Here is a 21,297-nt window from a genome sequence, read left to right as displayed (position 1 = left end):
TCCGCATTTAATCCAATGTATTTTAGGTACTTTAATTATGAAAGAAGATGTTTGGTATCTTTGAGGGTTTTTTGAGAGCAAGTCTCAAAGCAAGACTAGGTTGTGTTGTAGGATGGTGTATAGTGTTAAAATGGTGTGGTGTCGGGAAAAATTGTTTGGTAGTTTGAATACGAATGGAGCAAACCATTGGTAATATGGGTGGTCTTGCGTGTGTCAACTACATTCTTTGTTACATGTATTCTGTAGCATTCTTTTCTTCTTACAAAAAATGGAACAAAAAAGGCTTTCCTTCCTTGTCAACACTATAACAATGATTGTATTATTTCTCTGACACTTAACGTTAGATGTTAAGAATATGTTGTGTACTACTATACATTCAACATATCTAAAATGTAAACCTACAAAAAATTTGGATGCACTGGTGCACCTAGAGAAATAGATTGGGTGCACAGCTCCAAATTTGGGTGCACTTACTAATAGGTGCACATGCATCCAGTATTTCGAGCCCTGATTTACCATACATTAGTTCCTCTTGTGGTTAGTCTGGCACATCAGGCAACAAGTTAGCATGCAAGAAAGACTTGACAAAAAAAATCAAAAATATTCTTTTTGTCCACAAAGACCCCCTCTGTTTCATCTTGGTTTCTTCCTACCAAACATTGGGTAAAGGGTGGTGGGTGTGGTTTTATATACTAGTACTGTGGCTCATGGAGGTTGAATAGAACCTGGTAAAGGGTTGAGGACTGAACAGTGAAGGATGGAAGGTTCAGTGTGTGTGTATCATGTGCCTGAAGTCCATTGGACCACGTAAACAATCGCAAGCCTATAGTGCCTGTTTTAATACACTCTATATTATGCCTTGTACTTTTAAATATATACATTTTGTACATGTATATTATACCAGATTGGTATGACAGGTTGCATGCCTTTTCATATTCATATGTTATCTCTTATTCATCAGTGATATTGAAGAAACATCATTATCGAAGTAAAAAAATCATGATCTCTGTTGTGAATGCCAACTTAGAGTTGATCACTTCGGCAAATTAACAAGCATTCCAGCAAATAGAAGACTGCTTTTTCATAACCATGTTGCAATTTTTTAATGTTTCAAGTTCAACCAATTGATGCTTACATTTATCCTGGAAGGAGTAGGGGCCAATTAAATACAATGTCTTTAATAGAAAAAAGAAGAAGACAAAGTTGGTGCTCAACATTTGAAGTGAACAAAATTGCATTCTGTCTCTTTTCCCTCTCTAGTCTTTCGAACAGTGCAAGCCCCAAAGATATGAAATCATAATGACCATATGGACTAGTAAGCCATCGTAAAAGATATCTGGTGAGACTATGAAAATAAGAGATCATTTGTTACAGTTGCCTTTAAACTTAAGTCACTATGAAGACCAAATGGACCAAGAATTGGAGTTTTTTTTAAAATTGGAGTTCAAACTCTGCTATAGCTGTCTACCTACTGTAAAAGATTTTAAAGGCACCCAATGCGATTTCAGAGCAGCAAAACTGGAAATATTATGAATAAGGCAATCTTTATGATATTGACACATACTGCTTCACATTAGCACGCATTTCAATCTCAGTATTTCATACTTTGGATATTTAAAACAGCAGAAACAAGCCCCAAGATGAGTCCTTTATTTTAGGGGAGGTACCCTAAAAATTAGCCAAGGGCCATTCCAGTAACAATTTTCTGTCAGAATTTTTGCTCCATTTGGTCAATATACATTGGGATAGTGTGGTTTCAACTCAGTATGTAGACTAAAATATTGACTTTGAAAAATCGGGTTTCCAAGCTCTAAAAACTGCACTGGATACCTTTAAAACACCTCTCCTTGAATTGCTACAGGACGTGTCTTGCCTCAGTAAATACCTGTATGCAGTCATGCCAGTAATGCAGATAACAAGTTAACAACTAAATAAAGACTTTTCCAGGATAGCACATTGACTGTGTACATGTACTATGTATACTAAGAAATAAAAACATCGTACAACAGACTTGGAAATCCTGTTTCAGTCTGGCTGATTCTGTTCTTTTTGTACAGTAAGATTTTACTAACCTTTGTTTACTATCTGCCACTGTTTGAAAACAAAAACCTGTGTTATTTTGTTCTGTACTGTAGTGTACTGTGTAAAAACATTTAGAAAAACTAATATATTTCATGGAGGTATGAGATCTCCGAATTCTTGTTAGTCCATATGCCGAGAACGTTTTTTGTACCACCGAGACGGACCAGTGCTACCATAGATTTTTTGAATCTGCAATAACCAAAGTTTATTTTGATGTATGATAGCAAGTCTGGATGAGTAGCTTTCTTGGTGTAATCACGTGGCAAAATGACGTCATCAAATTGGACCTCGTGCCTTGGGACTAAATCGGAAAAAATATCAAATACTAGTACATGTATCAATAATTCTAGGTGAAAATTGGTTTGTAGACAAAACATGCCACAGTTATCACAACACAATAGATTTTTTGCCGATATTCCGCATTTTTAGGAAGTTATACGCCTTTAAACTCCGATTTTGAGAGTAATTGTTTGTGTAAAAACTCATTGTTCACTTCCCAAAATCAGACATTTATTCAGGCTACCTATGGGGCCTTGTGTAACAAGTTATGATGATTGGCCATATTATGCGCTACTTTCCTACCAAAAATGGTTAATTCTAAAAGCCTACAGGTTATACCATTTATATAAGTCATAAGCGAACACCTGTGGTGTTTCTGTAATCTCCAAGCAGATCCCTCTCGGTGGCAAAAAGACAGTATCAAATTGGCCAGGCAGTATCCATTAGCCAGAGAAGGTCCGCGGCCACCGACGGGTGGGGGTCAGGACAAAAAAAACGGCCATATATAAAAATGTAACGATCATTCCCCCACAACCTATCTGCTTGGAGAGTAGTGTTTCTGCCACTGTAGCAATCTTTGAGCGCGTTCGCGAATGGTATTCTTTCAACAGTTTTCATTACAAAAATATAGCTAACCAGAGCTAACACCAGGAATGAACGAAGTAATCACGATTGATGAAAACAAACGCGAAATTCGTGGAGAAAGGAAGAAATCCTACCTCTATACTAGGCTTGCTGGTGCTTCGGGACCTGAACGAAACTATTCAAGTTAAATGTGCGCCTTTATTTGCTGTTGAAAATTGTTTTGTTGTTCGTTTTTGTGGAGAGAAATCCTGTTGTGTGTAATCGCGGCTAGCTTTCGAATGATACTGAATTCGAACATAAACAAAATTGCTGCTTAGCAACTGCTTGTTGCCGCACATTCGAATCTGTAAACAACCCTGTTGCTTAGCAATTGTTTGTTGTCACGGATTCAAATTTAACGGTCTTCTAGCGCAGTGTACGGGGACAATCAGACACGACTGATGAAAACAAACGCGCAAAACATGAAAAAAGAAAGAAAATCCTACCTATTCCAGGCCTACAGGTTCCCAAGGTGGTGAAAGAAACTATTTGTGTTAAGATTTGTGCCTTTATTTGCTATAAAAAGTGATTGTTCATTTCCTTCAAACCGTTCCTGTTGTGTGGGCGCCTTTCGTGTGAACGAAAGTAATCGATGAAAACAAACGCTCAATTCACGAAGAAAGAAAGAAAACCCTACCTCTTTAGGCTTGCTGGTGCTTCAGGACCTGAAACAAACTATTTATGTTAATGTGTGCCTTTATTTGCTGGTGAAAATTGTTTTGTTGTTAGTTTTCTTGGGAGAAATCCTGTTGTGTGACCGCCTCCTAACACGGCAAGTCTTCGAATGATACCGAATTCGAACATGTAAACAACTTTGCTTCTTAGCAACCACTTGTTGTCGCACATTCGAACCTGTAAGCAACCCTGTTGCTTAGCAATTGTTTGTTGTCGCGCATTCAAATTTAACGGTCTTCTAGCGCAACCAGCAGTGTACGGGGACAATCAGACACGACCGATGAAAACAAACGCGTAAAACATGAGGAAAGGAAAGAAAATCCTACCTCTTGACAGGTGCCCAGGTCCAGAAAATGATATATCTTAAATTTTTACCTTTATCTTGTTGTGTGACCGCCTAGCTCCTAGCACGGTCATTCCTCGGATGGTGCCGAATTTGAACCTGTAAACTACCTTGCTGCTTACCAACCGCTTGTTGTCGCGCATTCAAATTTGACCGGTCTTCTAACGCAGTAACGTCACACACTAATAACGAAACCAACCGATGAAAATAGGCGCACAAAACACGAAAAAAGTAAAGAAAATCCTAGATGTAAGGGCCTTAAGCTGTCTAAAGACATGATTTAAATGATTTATGTTAAATGTGTGGCTTTATTTACTATTGATAATTTAACGATCTTCTAGACTATCTCAGTACACACAGAGAACAAAACCGATCTCGAGCGATGAAAACAAGCGCGTAAAACACGAGTAAAGGAAAGAAAATCCTACCTCTTTTTGGGCCTACAGGTTCCCAAGGTCCTGAAAGAAATTATTTATGTTAAAATGTGTGCCTTTATTTGCTGTTGAAATGTGTTTTTTGTTTTGTTGATCCTTTTCTTGGGAGGCATCTTGTTTTGTGACCGTCATCTAGCACGGTCAGTCTTCGAATGATACCGAATTCGAACATAAACAACCCCTGTTGCTTAGCAACTGTATGTGACCTCAGATGACCCCAGGTGTGCCATTTGCTCTAGAACGTCTCACGCGAATCAAGAAGCCGGCAAAGCGCATTTGTCTATAAAATCTTGCTGCTTTGCAGCTGTTTGTTGTCGCGCATTCAAGTTGATTGAACGGTCTTCTACTTCTAGCGCAGCATACAGAAAACAAGAGTTCCACAATCTCATACCTTCGCCAAATAATGTTCACGTTTAGATGTACGAGGGTTGATCCAAAAGTTCTCGGCCTCTCCCAAAAAACGTCATGGCAGAAAATTTTTTCTTACACTATTTTTTAACATAGTCCCCTCTAACTTCATTGCACTTGGTCTCGCGATGTTCCAGCTTTCCTTTCCCTTGTGGAAGAATATTGCGTCTGAAGCCCTTAAAAATGCCTAAACCACACCAATGACGCCATCATCACCATCAAAACGTTGACCACGTAAGTGGAACTTGAGTTTGGGAAACAGGTAGAAGTCCGACGACGCTAGGTCAGGTGAATAGGAAGGGTGTTGTAAGACTTCAAAGCCACATTCGTTTGCTGCTGTCACTGACCCCCGTGCCGTGTGGACAGGTGCATTGTCAGCACGTCAACTCGGAGCTTTTCTCCCCTTTTCTCGCAACAAGGGCTTCAGACGCAATATTCTTCCTATGGTATGTTTTGTCTACAAACCAATTTTCACCTAGAATTATTGATATCGATGTTTGATATTTTTCCCGGCCCTTTGGATTTAGTTCCAAGGCACGAGGTCCTAATTTATTGTTTTATATTTTACTTTGATGCAGTCCTTTTATACATGTGTGTGATGGTGGCTGTGTATATGTGGTGTTCCCACGGAATCAAAATCATTTGTACAATGATTGAAAACTTTTATTTTTCAAAGATGTTAGAGTGACAAATGGATGATGTCATAGTTGGTAGCAAACTTTAATTAGCACAATATATTTGTCACTTCTTTTTAACAAGGTTTGTGATGTCAAAATTTGAAAATGTAGGAATCTTGTTTTGTCGGCCCGCCTTGTTTTTTTTTTTTTTTGCTCTATCGCATTAGACTTGGAGTCTGGAGGAATTGTCATCCATAAAATTTCATTGCTATGGCCTTATGTAGAATCAGATTTCACAATTTTTCAATGGAGGTATAAATTCTTCAACATTTGGACAACACTCAAATATACATCATAAACATTACTGGCCACATGTCAAAGTCACTATGTCCAGTTGAAGAAGTTGCTGTGCAGGGCAACACCAACAACATTATAAAAAATAAAATAGCCCAGGACAACTTGGGTGGTTCTTCTGAGTGTTTTCCAGTTGTGAATTTGCTGAAGAATTGGGTTATTTGGGTATGCAGCATTTTCAGATGTAGCAGGGTTTGTTTTGGAATGCTGAGGATCTTCTCTGGTGAGATGGGCTGCATACCAGTAGATAACAGGACTTGATGAAGCAAGGAACCTTGTCACTACCTGAAGGGAAAGACAGTAAAAATAATTGTCAGTACCTTGACAAAAATCTTTTTAAGGTACCTTAAAATTGAACAAATGTTTAAGATAAAAGTCACAAGCAAAATGCTCTGTTTCACTACTCGGGAAAACTACTGTAACATCTGTGTCCATAATATCACCAGGGTCCAAAATATCGCCACCTTGAGAAATAGTGTGCTTAAAGATATTTTTACTGCAACATACCCTAGGTATGTACATTTGATGTGTGAAGGAGTGCATACCAAAAGTATGTTGCAGTAAAATATCTTTAAGCACACTGTTTCTCAAGGTGGTGATATTATGCCCTTTATGGACCCTGGTGATATTACGGACACAGATGTTAACACATTTTGTGATACAAAATCAAATACATCTTTGCCTATGCACTTAACAGGTTAACAATTAGTAACGTGTTTCCCAACAAAGTCTTTGATTTTGAAGTGCAAATGCTCATGTCAAAAACATGTTCCCCACCTAAAATATGTATGTTTTCCCATTGAGAAGCCATGTGAATCTTGATTAAGAGTGGATAGTTTTAGTAAAACCAAGGACATTATTAAAATGATAATTTTACCATAAAATGTCAGAAAAATATCAATAGTTTTCCCACTCGCCTGTATGTGCATGTTGGTGACACCAAACAGCAGAAGAAAGCTCAGGTGGGCGATGTACACAAACACCTGAGGACTGTTGAAACCAGTTCTTGGTTTGTCATCACCCTCCTTCCTCTCAGCACCCAGCCCCAGTGTTCTACAGACATGCCAGTTGACTCTGCAGTAACTGTACACTGCAGATCCACATAGCGCTATGATTGGTGCAGCCAGGACAAAGTTTGGGATCTGTTTCAGCTGATAGTAGCGGAGGAATCCCACGTCCCAGAAGGAATCTTGTATGTAGGAGTATGCGCTGGGGACCGTCCAGTTACACCATGGGGGGATGGTAGTACTCCCCGGCGGTAAGTACTCCTCATTGTCTGTGGGAAATGCAGGATGCCACAATGCCAAAGCCTTCTCTCTTTTAAAGTCACTACAGTAGAGATAATACGCATGATACTGGAATGCTACAAAAGGTGCAAGGATAGCTACCATGTAACAAAGAGTTGATATCGATTTTAACAGCAGCAACAGTAAATCTTGGAAACTGAAGTCTGTTAGAGGGAGTCTTAATTTGGACGTCAGTTCTCTTGCTGTGAAGAATACAACAAAGCCACAGTTTACAATTCCGTTGGATCTGGTTGCACTTGATAACGCGAATAGTAGAGTTGCAGGTAGGTACAGTTTTCGCTCCATGGCCAGCATCCCGTAAAAGCTGACAAAGGTGAACAGCGATTCAGAGTACGCAGCTGTCATGAAGATACCGGCGGGGTTGATACAGAACAGCAGTGCTGTCCTCAGGGCCAGCTGTCTGTCATGTAGTGTCAGTACGGACAGCTTGAACAGCACGAATGTTGCTGCTACAAAGAACAGCACGTTCACAGCCACAGCTGTCACAAGTAGTGCGCTGTGGGCGTTCATGAAAAAGTGCAGCGGGAAAAGAACAGTTTCTGAGACAGTCTTCACAGTTGTTGGAAACAGCGGAAAGAAGGCAAAATGCTTCTGTATGGTGTAGCCGTGGTCTGCTATGTACAGGAAGTGTGCGGAGTCCCAGTGTGAGAAACCACCGAACACTACATCAATGAAGTGGTCACCAATTCCCACTGGATGTCTGACAGGGGGGTTGAAGACTCCGGCATCGTGGTCTGGTGTCAGATTGTTGCTGACCATCTGAAAAGACAGGAACATGTTACAACGGGCGTCACGAATTGCCCAGCTGAATGGGTCAGTGGTTGTGCGTTCGGTTGTGATGTGATACGTCCTGATTAATTATTTTCACCTGATGATGTACATCATCAGGTGAAAATAATTAGAAAAAAGCTAAAACTACTAGACTCATTTGAGCGATCGCCATGATGTCACGGCCCGCAACGTTTGTGTGATTAATGCCTACCAATAATTTGCATATGTCTTCAAATAATGATGTAAACAAAACAGCTATCGCTCATATGAGTCAATCATCTGGAAATCCCCATCCTCACCTGAATTTTGATTTGAACTAATGACAAGAAACAAGTACACACGTGACATAACACAAACATCAAAGCCATACACTGATGATGATGATACAGGTGTTTCAACCCCTTTGTATGATCAGGTGTACCCCCCCCCACCCTTAAGGTTCCAGGTAGCCTCAATGACTTCACATGACTTCAAACCTTTGCAGCGGGAAACCTAATAATCCCAGACATGCCAAATTTGGATACTAATGGATATAAATGTTTCTGAAGCATGAATATCATTTTATGCAAAATATTCTCCTTGCCTTGCAACTCTTTTTGTGAGTCTATCAAAGTTGCTGGAGTGCAACATGCCACCTATCGGCTTATGTACCTATGTAAGCTATAATTTACAAGAACAGATATCTGCCCAAACGTCTCACACCTGCCACAAGATGATCAGAATCCGTGAAAACACGGCAAACTTGACAACTTCTTCCTCCAAACGCAAACCTGCCATCCTCCAGTCCTGACCTCCAGTGACCTTTCCTGGCCAGTTCTCGCTATCTCTCGCGAGACCCGCACGAGAACTCATAATCAGCTAGGAAAACCCAAAGCAGCCCAAAAGGTAGGCAACTTTCTGCCGGTTTTTCACAATCTATCGATATTTTAGACGATGCATTTTAATCCCTACTGTCTTTAAAGCTTCTCTAATGAGCTAAAGATCGTAAGAATGTCGCAAAAGAACTCAAAATTTGCCATTTGTTTTTGTTTCTGACGTGCCTTTGTTTGGGTAATTTATGCATGGGGAGGGGGGCACGAGGTGCTAGCTCTAAAATTATGTTATTCTCTTTATCAGAAACAAGTGTAATTCTGCCATCTGTGGACCGCCCCAGCAGCCAAGATGAGGGAGAAGATGACAGAGAAGGAGTGTCCACTCCAGTTCCACGACTTCAAACCTGTAGACCACTCCAAACTCTGTCCACGCTTCACACAGAGTAAGTATCCGGCTCCTCACATCTGCTTAGACTGTTGTTGTTGTTGTTGTTGTTGTTGTGTTTACAATTTCTTCTACTTCTTCACAGGTCGTTTTTGTGCATCCTTCCCGAAGTTTTTGCTGCACTTCAGATCCTTTTGCAGGGCTCGAAATACCCACATGCAAAATTATGTGCAAAATGCACATGATTTTCAAGATTTGCACGTAACGTTAGTAATAATATTTCGCACCTAGAAAATACTATGTTTGCACTGTGCTCCCAGATCAGGAGGGGAGGGGGGCACGTTGCAGGGAAAGAAGCAAAAATTAACTATGTGTTTAATATTTTCTAAAAGCAGTATATTTTTTTAGATATCGTGCACAATAATTAAGGGAAACAATAAATTCTGCAAAATAAAAAAAATTTATTGCTCCCAGACTGGTAAGTGTTGGTAAATTTTCTTTACGTTCCGTATAAAATGTTTTTAATTTCGGGAAGGGAAGGAAGCTGTATGCTGTGGCAGGCTAAGAAGGTTAACACTCAGTAAAACAGTTACAGTATAATTTTGCACATAAATTTTTCAAATTGCACCGAAAATTTTTTTGTCAACGTGCTATTTTGCACATACCTGAAAAAAAGGATTTCAAGCCCTGTTTTGGCACCACAGTTTCATGGTGCAAGTCTTCTCTGAATCTCTACCAATCTTTTTTCTTGTCTTTTTGTTTTTCTTCTCTTGCTGCAGTGCTAGATTTTACATTTTAAGGTAATGAAAACCCACCAGTAGAACTTAACATTAATTTAATAAGTACAAAGTTGCTGTGTTTTCCTATGTGATGTTGGTACTGGTTGCCTCTATGTATTCAGAATCAGAGCAAAGGTGATACAAGTGTAGTGGACCAATGCTGCTTAAAACATTAAAAATATATGCATAGTTTCTTATACACTATGCAAGAAGTGTGTAAAAGAATCAAAACTGCATATTAGTATTGTTTCTTCTTTCCATATTGCATTTGTGTAAAGTATAAAACTATAATACACAAGAACAACTAGGTATATTTGCCTCTGAAGTAAAAAAAGGCATTATAATAATTTATATAGTAGACAGTGTACATTTTGTATGGTTCTTTTGAGACGCTGTAAAGATTACTTACTAGCTTCACTGGTTTGTAATAGCAGAAAATTTGCATTGAAGCATCATGTTCCTTCAGTTCTACATGTAGTGTGTGTGTGTGTGTTATGTGCATGTGTGTATGTTTGTGTGCGTATATGTTTGTGTGGGTGTGGTGCATGCTGTGTGTGTGTGTGTGTGTGTGTGTGTGTGTGAGTACAGGCACACAGACTTGTGTGTATGTGTGTGTATGTGTGTGACTGTGTGTGTGTGTGTGTGTGTGTGTGTGTACATGCATTTATATCTGCATCTCAGTATATTGAAGTCCTAATTATATATTGCTAATTGCTAAATACAATAATTCTGTTCAAGCAGCATTTTGACTCAAATATTAGATCAACAAGGTTCCATGTATCTCTCTAGTTCTGTCCAGAACAGAAGAAGAAGGTATAGGAGAAGAGGAACTGGACACCATCCAGTTGGAACTGGAGACCCTCCTGGCTTCTGTGTCCAAAAGGATGAGACAACTGGAGGGGGAAACACAAGTACTGATTGACTGGCAGGACAAGAAGGACAAGAAAGGCAGCATGGGGAAAGTGGTGGGTACAGGGCTGGGCTTATGCTTTTTTTTTTTGTTGCAGCCCTCCAGACTGCTCCCATTTTAGGAGCATATGCTCCCAAAAATTATCTTGTGCCCCTAGAATTTTTTAGCCTGGGTGCCAGACTGTCTCTAGGGCCTACACAGGCCAGTTCCTCTGCTCCAGGGTCAACATGCCCCCACCCAATGAAATTATACCACAGCCCCCCTCAGTTAGGCCCTGATTCACCTAGCGTGCTATGGATCTGGCATTCAGGCTTATAAATGTTTTGTCCTGAACAGTGTGCATAATGTGCATCATGGACTTCAAAGCTTAACTCAGCAACTGTCAGAAGATATTGTAAAGTCACTGTATATTTGCTTTCTTGCTCTGTAAATCTAATGATGATGCACCAATTTTTTGTGTTGGGAGCACCACTGCTTGTTGATGCCTCCACTTCCATTTGCAATGAAGTTAGGTTTGTTCAACTTTCTTTGTAAAGAAATGACCAGAAAATTTACTTTTTGTATCGTCCTAATGTTACATAGTGCCCTTTTAAATGCTGCAAAGCTGGTGTGTTACGCCGAAGGGCGGTCATACCATCTATACAGATACAGATACAAAAATGCTGTATATTGATCTCAAAATGACTTATCATTTTTCTTCAGCACAAGGACTCGGACCATCCCCACTCTGGGAAGCGAGGCAGGCCAGAGGAGAAGGCTTCTACTAAGAAGTTCAAGGGAGACACGGCAAGTACAAGTTCCAGTACAGGGAAGTGGGGAGCTTCAGCCTCCACCTCCCACTCCACCCCGTCATCCCACAGTCAGTCTGGTCCTGGCAGACCCAAGAGTAAACAGGCTAATATACAGGTGGGTATGGTTGGACACTATTTAAAATGTGTTGTACATGCATGTTTTATGTGCTCTTCATGTAAAATAGTGGTTTTATTTGGTGTAGTTTTCATACAGAACAGAGAATGATTCATTTGTCTTATCTGCATGCATGATTTACATGAACTTTGAAATAAGGAGAACTGATGTATGCATACATTTTGTCCAAGTATGTAAAATGTTGTCCAAGCATATATTTCCTTTGCAACGTGGTTGGTCGCAGGGCATAGCTCATAATTGTTTGTAACTGTGTTATTCCAACTACTGGAGGAAATGTTACTGTAGTGAATAGCAAGACTCAATCAGTAACTGGTAGATTACATCATTTACATGTGAATCTTGATACAAGTACTATCATTTAAGTTTATCTGTGTTGGTAGTTAAATGTTAAAACCTTTGTTTCAACAGAAAAGATTGTTCTCACCTAACATTAGAGCTTTGGACCAGACACTCTGGTCTTCTTTGATAGATTGACCCCTATATTGAAGGTCAGTCTATTGAAGAAGACCAGAGTGACTGCTTGAAAGCTCTAGGTGAGAACAATGTTTTGTGTCAAAACAAAAGTTTTAACTATAAGTCTAATCAAAGTTTCTTGATGTTAAGTTACATGGTAGCCAGATAAATTATAATTTTCTCTTGACGTTTCCAGCAAAAAATGCAGGAGTACGAGTTCACAGACGACCCCCTGGATGTGCCGCGTATTCCCAAGAACGACGCGCCCAACCGTTTCTGGCAGTCCCTGGAGCCGTACGTGGCAGACATCACCCACGACGACCTGAAGGTGCTGGAGGAACTGATGAAGCCAGTGGAGGAGGAATCCGAGTATTACAAGGTCCCCCCTCTAGGGAAACATTACACACACAGGTGGGCACAGGAGGACCTGCTGGAAGAACAGAAAGAAGGTAAGTGAACACTAGCACTGTATCTGATAATCCCAGACGCTCGCACTGCCAGATATAGGAGAAGTTTCCTTCAAACAACAGCAGTACTTTTTTTACATTCCAACATTTATCGCAAAACGTGGTGACAGCACACTCATGTTTTTTCGTCTGATTTTCATGCCGCCACCAACGTAGAAGACAAACACATGGATAGACAATAGACAGCACTCATTTTCACCTGAGTTAAGTGAGGAAAGCATGGCAGGATTCAAACTTGGGACCTCTTGGTTCTGAGCCAAACGTTCTGTCATTATGCCACACTACCCCACAGTAGAACTATGTGACAATCTTGCAGAGGCAATAGTTACCATTAGAGATAGGCAAGAGTTCAAATGTGAAGTTCTGTCCTTAGCACACACTGACAGCATTTTGTCTACCATTCATTGACAGTACAGCTGCTTAAATGCTGTACAAAAGTTGATGTTAATTTTTTTAAGTAGAAAGGAAATGGACATAATATCAGAACCAAAATTGAGCAGTCGATAATGAATAGACAGTTTTGAAACAGCTACATGTATGAGTGAGAAATTACTTGTAGGAATATCAAAGAAACCTTAATTCAGGGTGCCCAAGAGCATGGATATTTTTGTTTATTTGTTTGTTTGTTGATTGCACATATATGTGAAAAGATGATAGATGAACATTATGCCGGGGAGGCCTGATATAAATATGCAGGGAAAATGCTGGAACAAGAAAATGTGTGGAACAAGAAGTGGTGAATGAAATTGAAAAGAGAGGGAAAAAGGAATGAAGCTTGCTTGCATGTTTGCAACATCAGAATGATACTAAACCTTTTCGTTGGTCCCTGAGGTGCCAGAGTGAATGAGAAGGGCAAGTCCAAGTCTGCCCTGGGGGGGAGTTCCTCAGCTAACATCACAGAGACATCTGCCATGCTGAAGAAAGTGGACTCCAACTCACAGAAGTCGAGGTAGAGCTCTAATACTTGAACCATTGACTGTAAAAGCACGTTCTCATCACATACAACATAATCTTTGTAGATTAGTCTCGTAGTACCAGAAAATTGTTACTCAAAGATTCTGAAACAACTTGAAAGATTCTGAAAGAATGTCAGTTTTGAAGAAAATACAAGATAGTTCCTTGAGTAACATTTTTCTCGGGTATCTCATTACCTGAATGTGTAGTCTTTATCAACAAGTCTCGTAGTACATATTAAAGCAGTAGAATCATCAACTTTGTACCTTGTGCAATTGTTGCAATAAAGTTTATCAATATTTGTATTAAGACACATACTACGTGATTGTTCTTACTATATTAAATGCTTACTTCTGAGACTTGTGTGCTATATGGTAATGTGATTAACAGTGTATTGTGCATGTGGTCTACATTGTTGGTTTTTATACCATTTTTCCACACGGTATTCTTTTGACAAGAGGTGAAGTAGACGGTTCTTGAATCTGAAATCTGACTGTTTCCATTGTTGCTGTGATTAGGGACACAGAGACGACCTGTCCGTTTGGCCCCCTAACCCAGCGCCTGGTGTCAGCACTGGTAGAAGAGAACATCATGACTCCTATAGATGACACCTCTCTCATCGACAGCTCTACAAAGGTACGGACGTGTCCTTATCTTGTCATCCTTCCTTTGTATTCAGAGCTCACAGATATAGAAGCTGGCTGTGGTTGGTTGTTAGTTGGCAACGTCAGCTACTACTTGGCTGCTCCAGCCGAATGTTTCAAAATGTTTAAAACCTTGGGTGTGGACCGGAGGTTCGGCCATGGTTAGCTGGCATTCAGGGGTGGGTCAACAGTGTTTGGGTCATGCTCCGGGGTCTTATTTGACTCAAATTTAACTGAAATTTGACTTGATTCATATAGAAAAGTAGGCTTAAATCTGGTCTTCATCTTTGCCGGGGCTCAAAGAGGTTATGTGAGCCCCGGCTACACCCCCATATAGCCCCTGATGGGGCACTTTAGGGGGGGGAGGCCTTGGTCTAAGGCGGGCAGGCCTCCAGCCTGGCCCGGAAGGACTCAATGGTGGGAGCCATAACTACCGGGCCAGGCAAGGCGTTCCATTGGGGGATTGTGCGAGGGAAGAAGGAATATTTGTAAGTGTCTGTTCGTGCATGTATGGGTTGATATTTATATTGGTGGCTCCCTCGGGTACGCCCTTGGGCTGGCTTGAGCAGGTTGCTGGTGGGGATCTTAATGATATTATGGGTCAGTTTGTAAAAAGTTGTGAGGCGGGCCTTTCTCCTCCTTTCGGAGGAGTCACACTGCTCCTGAACATCAGCCAACCTTGGTTGTTTGGTGGTTGGGCGAAGGTTCTGATTGTCTAAGAGGGACATTAAGTCTGTTTGTGCCAAATACATACATTTGAAGTACCTTAGCATAGATAATTATAGACTACCTGATGTTCAAACCACATGGTCCAGTGTGATGACCATGTCTGTGTCCGTAGGGAGAGGGTCAGTCTGGTGAGGCCAGTTCCAGCTCCCCCCGCAGCAGCAGTAGTCGGCCCTTCAGTGTGCCACACACCAGGGCACTGGAGGCTCGCATCAGGGAGGAACTCATCAACCAGGGTAATGTTACCTACACACATACACACACACACACACCAGGGCACTGGAGGCACGCATCAGGGAGGAACTCATCAACCAGGGTAATGTTACCTACACACAACCACACATACACATACAACCACATATACACATACGTGTACACACTCACACACACTTACACTCACACACAGTCACACACACCAGGGCACTGGAGGCACGCATCAGGGAGGAACTCATCAACCAGGGTAATGTTTTATTAACACTGCTGTGTGTAAAAGGGACTGTAACACTTGCAACCACACACACACACATACACACACTGTCACTGGTAACATTAGCTTAAGTTAGATAACACTTCAACATGTGGGAATGATAACACATACACAAGAACAAAGGACACTACTTTACAAATTCTATTTGTAGTTTTATAGATCAATAGTACTAGTGGATAGATAGATAAATAGAGATACAGAGATAGAGACATGTAGAGCTACTTGAACACAGATTTTGTCATACTTTCTGTAGAAGGGATAATTTTCCCATTCTAAAATTTTCAAAAGGACAATAACAAAATGTTGACAGTTCCTATTCCTAGTGTCTAGGGCTGGGAAATAAGACGACACCATGTATTTTTGTCTAGTAGATGTAAAAACTTTAGCAAAGGTTCTTTAACAGGGGAAGGCACTTCAGTCCTTTAATCCTTGATGTTTTATGTCTTTAGGTTTGATAGGTTTAGGTTTATGTCTTTAGGTATAATTGTCTTCGTCAGAAGGACTATGAAATTGTCTCGCTGGAGTGTGGGGAACTGCGGATTTTGCGATATAACTCTGGAAGGCATGATTCGACGTCCATGATTTTTGGCAGGCAGATTACCGCTGTTAAGGCCGACGTCAAGTACAAGTTTTGGCTTCGTGGGGGGTCCGTGCGTCACGTTAGTGCACCTTTTGTGTTTGTGGCTTGTTAGCAAGATAACTCAAGTATTTGTAAAATGTTGATTATAATTCTTGGTGTGGTGCTTACTATTGTTGGGACCAAGGTTAAGTTCGTTACTGAGCTTCGTGGGGGGTTTCGTTGTGACTACAGGGGGCATTTTGTTAATTTTTCTTGTGAGCAGGATAACTTTTGTATGTATGGATGGAAGTTAATGAAATTTGATAGGCATATTACTGTCGTGGTCTCCAAGATTGAGTTCAAAGATGAGAGTCGTGGAGGTCGTTATGTCCCCGTAATAGGACCTTTTGTGTTTAGAAATCCCCCACCTACATCTGCTTGGAGACAGCCGACAGCTGGATATAGCGGGGAACCCCATAATGGGATGGGATCAAATGACGTTACATTGAGGGATTGTACTATAACTTCAGCAGGGGGAGGATAGGTTGGACATATGTCAGGTTATTTTCTACGGCCACACCAAGTAATTGCTATGGATGACGTCCACTGGAGACCTTAAATCTAATTACCTTAAATTTAAGGCAAGCGCGCAATAAAAACACGAAGGGCCGAAAAACGAGATGCCTAGATTTAGAATATACTAACTGTAGAAGTACAAATGTTAGGACACAAAGAACACAAGAAACAAGTCTTCTATTTGTCATAAAGACAAATTAACAAAACAGCAGTAGTCACCCTGTTCTGATTCTTTCCTTTATTATAACATCTTCTCTTATTATATTTTGCGGCGCTGTCGTGACACTTTCAACACAGTAAGAATTTCTTGAACACGGGTGACGACGCATCTGTATAATCTGCGGCAAACCGTTTCAGGGTGTTTTGTACCATAAAAATAGTACAGAGATTCTTTTGTTCTTTAGACCAAATTGGTTATTAAAAAGATTGAAGAATACGCATGTTAATTTCTCTAGAACGATGTACCTCTGACGAAGACATGAGATCTCCAACCTCTAGTTCTTGATGTTTTATGTCTTTAGGTTTGATAGGTTTAGGTTTTTGTCTTGAGGTTTAATTATGGGTTCACCACACCACGAAGTGGTGTGGTGAAACCATATTGCTTTTTCTGATGTTTCTTCTTCTCCTCCTCCTTCTCCTCCTGCCATATCTTTAAATGGATTCAGCTTCTTCATTTTAGGGCCTAAGGTCCTGAAATTTGGTATGGAGGTACAGTGGACAAATACCCCTAGGCGTTTTTTAAATTATTGTGATACAGGCTTTTAGAATGGTTTTATTTGAGTTTTTTGGCTGTGTAATAGCTAATGTATTACTGTGTAAGTGTGCAGTGTTTACCACATTTGGACATGAGTCATCACAATGGCATGCAAGGCATCAACCAATAGGCATGCAGCTTTCCTCTATTCTCCTTGCTGATTGGCTGTTGGGATTTAACTGGCTTAACTTCATTTACACCTGCACAGAGCCATGCCATACTGACAGTATGTCTGTATTCAAGTGTTTTGGTAGGTATTTTAAGCTTTCCTGCTCCAGCATTGGAATGCGGGCTATGAACGCTTCTTTTTATCTTGAAAATCAACAGTTTGCATTATGCAATCCTAACCAATAATGTAGGGAATAGCTATCCAACTGTTGTAGTCTTAGTTGTATGTTACTTCATACTATAGTTATATCAATGTAAAGCATTGTTTTCCCTTGTGTTTCTCATTCTTTCCCTGCCATGTGGTAAAATGTGGTGAACCCATCGCTATATTTGCTCCAAAGCAAATATTGGCCTTTCTAGTTCTTGATGTTTTATGTCTTTAGGTTTGATAGGTTTAGGTTTATGTCTTTAGGTTTAATTCTTGAAGTTTTATTTTTCAGGATTGATAGAGTCTGAGGACCAGACAGGAGAAGACACAGAAGATGAGGTGTTGTCTGAGCTGAAGAAGCGGCAGGCAGAGCTGAAGGCCCTGGTGGCACACAACCGCTCGGCCAAACAGAGACTACACAAACTCGCTAAGGAAGAGATCCGCAAACAGGAGCTCAGGCAGAAGGCTAGAGTCATAGACAACGAGGTATGTGTGTGCAGATTCTGTATCTGTCTAGCCAGTGTAACTGCCCCTCGGTGTAACACATCAGCTTCTGTATCTGTATCTGTATATCCGGTATAACCACCCTTCGGCGTAACAAACCAGCTTCTGTATAGCCGGTATAACTGCCCTTCGGTGTAACAAACCAGCTTCTGTATAGCCGGTATAACCGCCGTAACAAACCAGCTTTGAGGACACACGGTATGGCAGCAGCTGGCTATATTACACCAAACGACTTGTTACTCCTAACCCTTGAACATCTAACTCTGAACTTTCTTTAAAGCTATCTAGTAATAAAGCCCCTACTGTACTTGGTGACGAGTTTTACTTTGTGATAGTTTTAAAAAAAGAGTTTTTGAACACCTCAATCCTTGGTTGAGAACTCGGGTACTTGAATGCATGACTATTTCTTGTTCTTTTTGGAGCTGGTACACATTTTGGGATACAATATGAAGAGTACATGCACGAATGAAGAGTTTGTATGATATAGGTCTCCTTAAAATTGTCCATAATCTAGATCTAGATATAACACTGTGCTACTTCTACTGTTCTACACAATGAAAGCCAGTGACGATGATGTCTGGAATTTAGTTTGAAATTTTATTGATATGAAGCAGTATTCATAGTCAGGCACAAGTAAGCTCAGTACACATTTCTAAGCACAAAGTGCACTTGTAAAATTGGGCATCTTAAAATTTAAATTGCCTAAACACAACATGAAATCAATGACAACGAAATTGTGACTATTCAAAGTACAATGTAAATGTAACCTCACTTGCAGCATTCAAGTAAATTAACTTTCTGCAGAAATTAAGAACTTGAAGAATGATTTGCAAGATTCTATGTTCTCTAACACCAGAAGTGTTTTTTTGGACAGGTCATTGAATAATGCCTATCACTTTTGACTATTTTTAGGAACTGTCATATTTCGTTGCCATTGGGTTCATGTGATCTTTAGGCAATACCAATTTAATTTGTTGGTTCTTGGATTTGCCTCTTCATTTTTCATCTGATTTTCAAAAAAAGAAAAAAAGATTCTGGTTCTAAATCAACTCAAATATGCTCATTTTTTGCCCCCAACAGTTGAGGAAAGTTCTTTTCTTCCTAGTTTTTCCACTTATCAATACAGTGGTTTGATCAAAATTCATTGTTTAAATATAAACCCAGCCTTTTGTGTTGACTTCATGGCTCCAATCATAGCATTTGGGGCTATAATAGGATGCCTATGCCCTGTCGCTTTATATTTTTTCTGAAAAAATCCAAGAACCAACAAATTAAATTGGTATAGCCTTAAGCCACCATACACACATGTAGTTACAATGTATAGCCTGAATCAACTGATGTACATTGTGTTTTAGTGAAACACTGACTTATGAATGTTGTACACCACAGGTGATGGACTGTTTTAGGAAGATCATGGCAGCACGGCAGAAGAAACGAACCCCCACCAAAAAGGAAAGGGACGCAGCCGTCAAGGCACTCAAGGAGAGGGAGGCTGTCATGAAACTTCTCGACTCATAATAACCTGTGTCAATATATCCTTATGTACTATATTAAATATTATGATATTATGGTAGCAGAGGAGAAATTATCCCATGGAACCATCAAATTGCATCTGATGGTATCGTTATCATGAGTACAATTTATAATTTGTGATTGGGAACTTCAAGATACATGTAAACATGAGAATCTTAGTACATGTTCGAATTAGATATTTGCTACATTTATACTAACCAAGTGTTGTATACACAATAAAATTGTCCCGTGATTTATTTTTAATGATTGCTAATTTTAAGATGTTAGTGTCAAGCTTGTGTGCATGAGATTTGAGCTATTGCTATGTATAATCAGTGACAACTAGTATGTGACATGTACATTTGTAGCTATAGTACATGTATGTATAGACTTTTGATATACTGGACTTAACATTATTCATTTGTTTCTGCATTCTGTAAATACACCAAAAAATAACAAAAGGAGTAGCTTCTCCACTGATCAGATCTCCCATTGTATATTTCCAGCTACACATACATGTGTTACATGTACATATAAGGACACCACGTTAAAACGTTTGCTAAAACATCTCACCATCAAGTAATATCACTATTTTCTTTCAAGATAGACATACTAGTATTAAAAGTTTCTTGAATAAAACTCTGATATACAACAGTACTGGTATACAGTGTATTCTCAAACTGTGAGTAAGTGCTTGATTTTGATTTAGATTACATGTAGCACAAGTATCCTGGCTTGCACCTAACATGTTTTGTGCTTACTTCTTTAAACAGCTACTAGTGTATCTGACAGTTACATTTTATACCGCTTTCCTACTTTGTCAGATATCTGTATCTGTGTTTTATCTAAGGCCACACAAACCTAATTTTATGGATGATATCCTCTGAAGACCCCCAAACTAGTGCGCGCAGGCGAATAAAAAAATTCCGGCCAAAAATAAAAATGCTACCAGCTACTAAACTTCAGAAATACAAAGCTGGTATTGTGAATATGCAGCAGTACATAGCGACATACAAGACGAGCCGGCACACGCTGGCATTTTGCGGAACTTTAGGGTTGCCGTTACAAATCGGATGACACCCAGGCTAATATCATTGGGTTTCTGATGACATCACAGAATTGCCCTGTTTGAGAACACAGCACCTCCGAACACTTTACTGTTCTTGTCTACTTCTTCTGGTATAGACGGTAAACAACGTTACCATCAAGTCTGAAAGAAATCTCCTTTACAGGGTAGCCCCCGGTTTCGAGGTTGTCTCTGATGTCATAGAACAGCTTCAAGTCTCCTTCCTGACGTAAGTCAACCTAAAGGATATCAAAAATAGTTGCATCATTCAGCAGGCATGATAATTTCTGGTACATGTAATTTATATTTTCTGGCTAGACAATACCATATTATTGAGTTGAACTGGTCATTTAAACAAAAAGAAACGAGAAATCTAAGATTGCATATACATTTTGTACTACATGCACATACATAGAAAACAATATGCTGAATGAATATGTATATACATGTATATCTTCAAACAATGATAGATGATAGTGTGATAAAAGTCTTGCTAGAAAGTAAGGCCACACCAATTTAATTTGTTGCTTCTCGGATTGCCCTGTCCATTTTTTTTCTGATATGCAAAAAAA

General features: G+C 39.9%; 3 protein-coding genes across 3 annotated transcripts in view; 1 reads left to right on the top strand and 2 right to left on the bottom strand.

The window, feature by feature from the left end:
- Positions 1-5,762: 5,762 nt before the first annotated feature.
- On the bottom strand, positions 5,763-8,746 carry LOC109464515 (GPI mannosyltransferase 2-like). The gene is made up of 3 exons (XM_019761522.1): positions 8,597-8,746; positions 6,734-7,882; positions 5,763-6,101 (listed from the first exon to the last, which is right to left on the bottom strand). The coding sequence occupies exons 1-3, from the start codon at positions 8,744-8,746 to the stop codon at positions 5,847-5,849; spliced, it is 1,554 nt and encodes a 517-aa protein (XP_019617081.1). The 3' UTR covers positions 5,763-5,846.
- Positions 8,696-20,311, top strand: LOC109464710 (transcriptional adapter 3-A-like). Its single transcript, XM_019761771.1, has 10 exons — positions 8,696-8,778; positions 9,009-9,149; positions 10,660-10,835; positions 11,483-11,686; positions 12,357-12,609; positions 13,459-13,576; positions 14,100-14,217; positions 15,067-15,187; positions 17,936-18,129; positions 19,537-20,311. The coding sequence occupies exons 2-10, from the start codon at positions 9,056-9,058 to the stop codon at positions 19,663-19,665; spliced, it is 1,407 nt and encodes a 468-aa protein (XP_019617330.1). The 5' UTR covers positions 8,696-8,778; positions 9,009-9,055; the 3' UTR covers positions 19,666-20,311.
- Positions 20,312-20,396: 85 nt separating this feature from the next.
- LOC109464514 overlaps positions 20,397-21,297 on the bottom strand; it is a 6,699-nt gene continuing 5,798 nt past the window's right edge. The window contains exon 5 of the mRNA XM_019761521.1: positions 20,397-20,964. Within this exon, the coding sequence (XP_019617080.1) occupies positions 20,827-20,964 (138 nt within the window). The 3' untranslated portion in view covers positions 20,397-20,826. The remainder of the gene's footprint in view (positions 20,965-21,297) is intronic.

Source organism: Branchiostoma belcheri, unplaced genomic scaffold (genome assembly GCF_001625305.1).
Source record: "Branchiostoma belcheri isolate BF01 breed outbred unplaced genomic scaffold, Haploidv18h27 scaffold14, whole genome shotgun sequence".
NCBI classification, from domain to species: Eukaryota; Metazoa; Chordata; class Leptocardii; order Amphioxiformes; family Branchiostomatidae; genus Branchiostoma; species Branchiostoma belcheri.
Note: the sequence above shows the minus strand (reverse complement) of the source record. Positions and strands in the feature narration are given on the sequence as shown.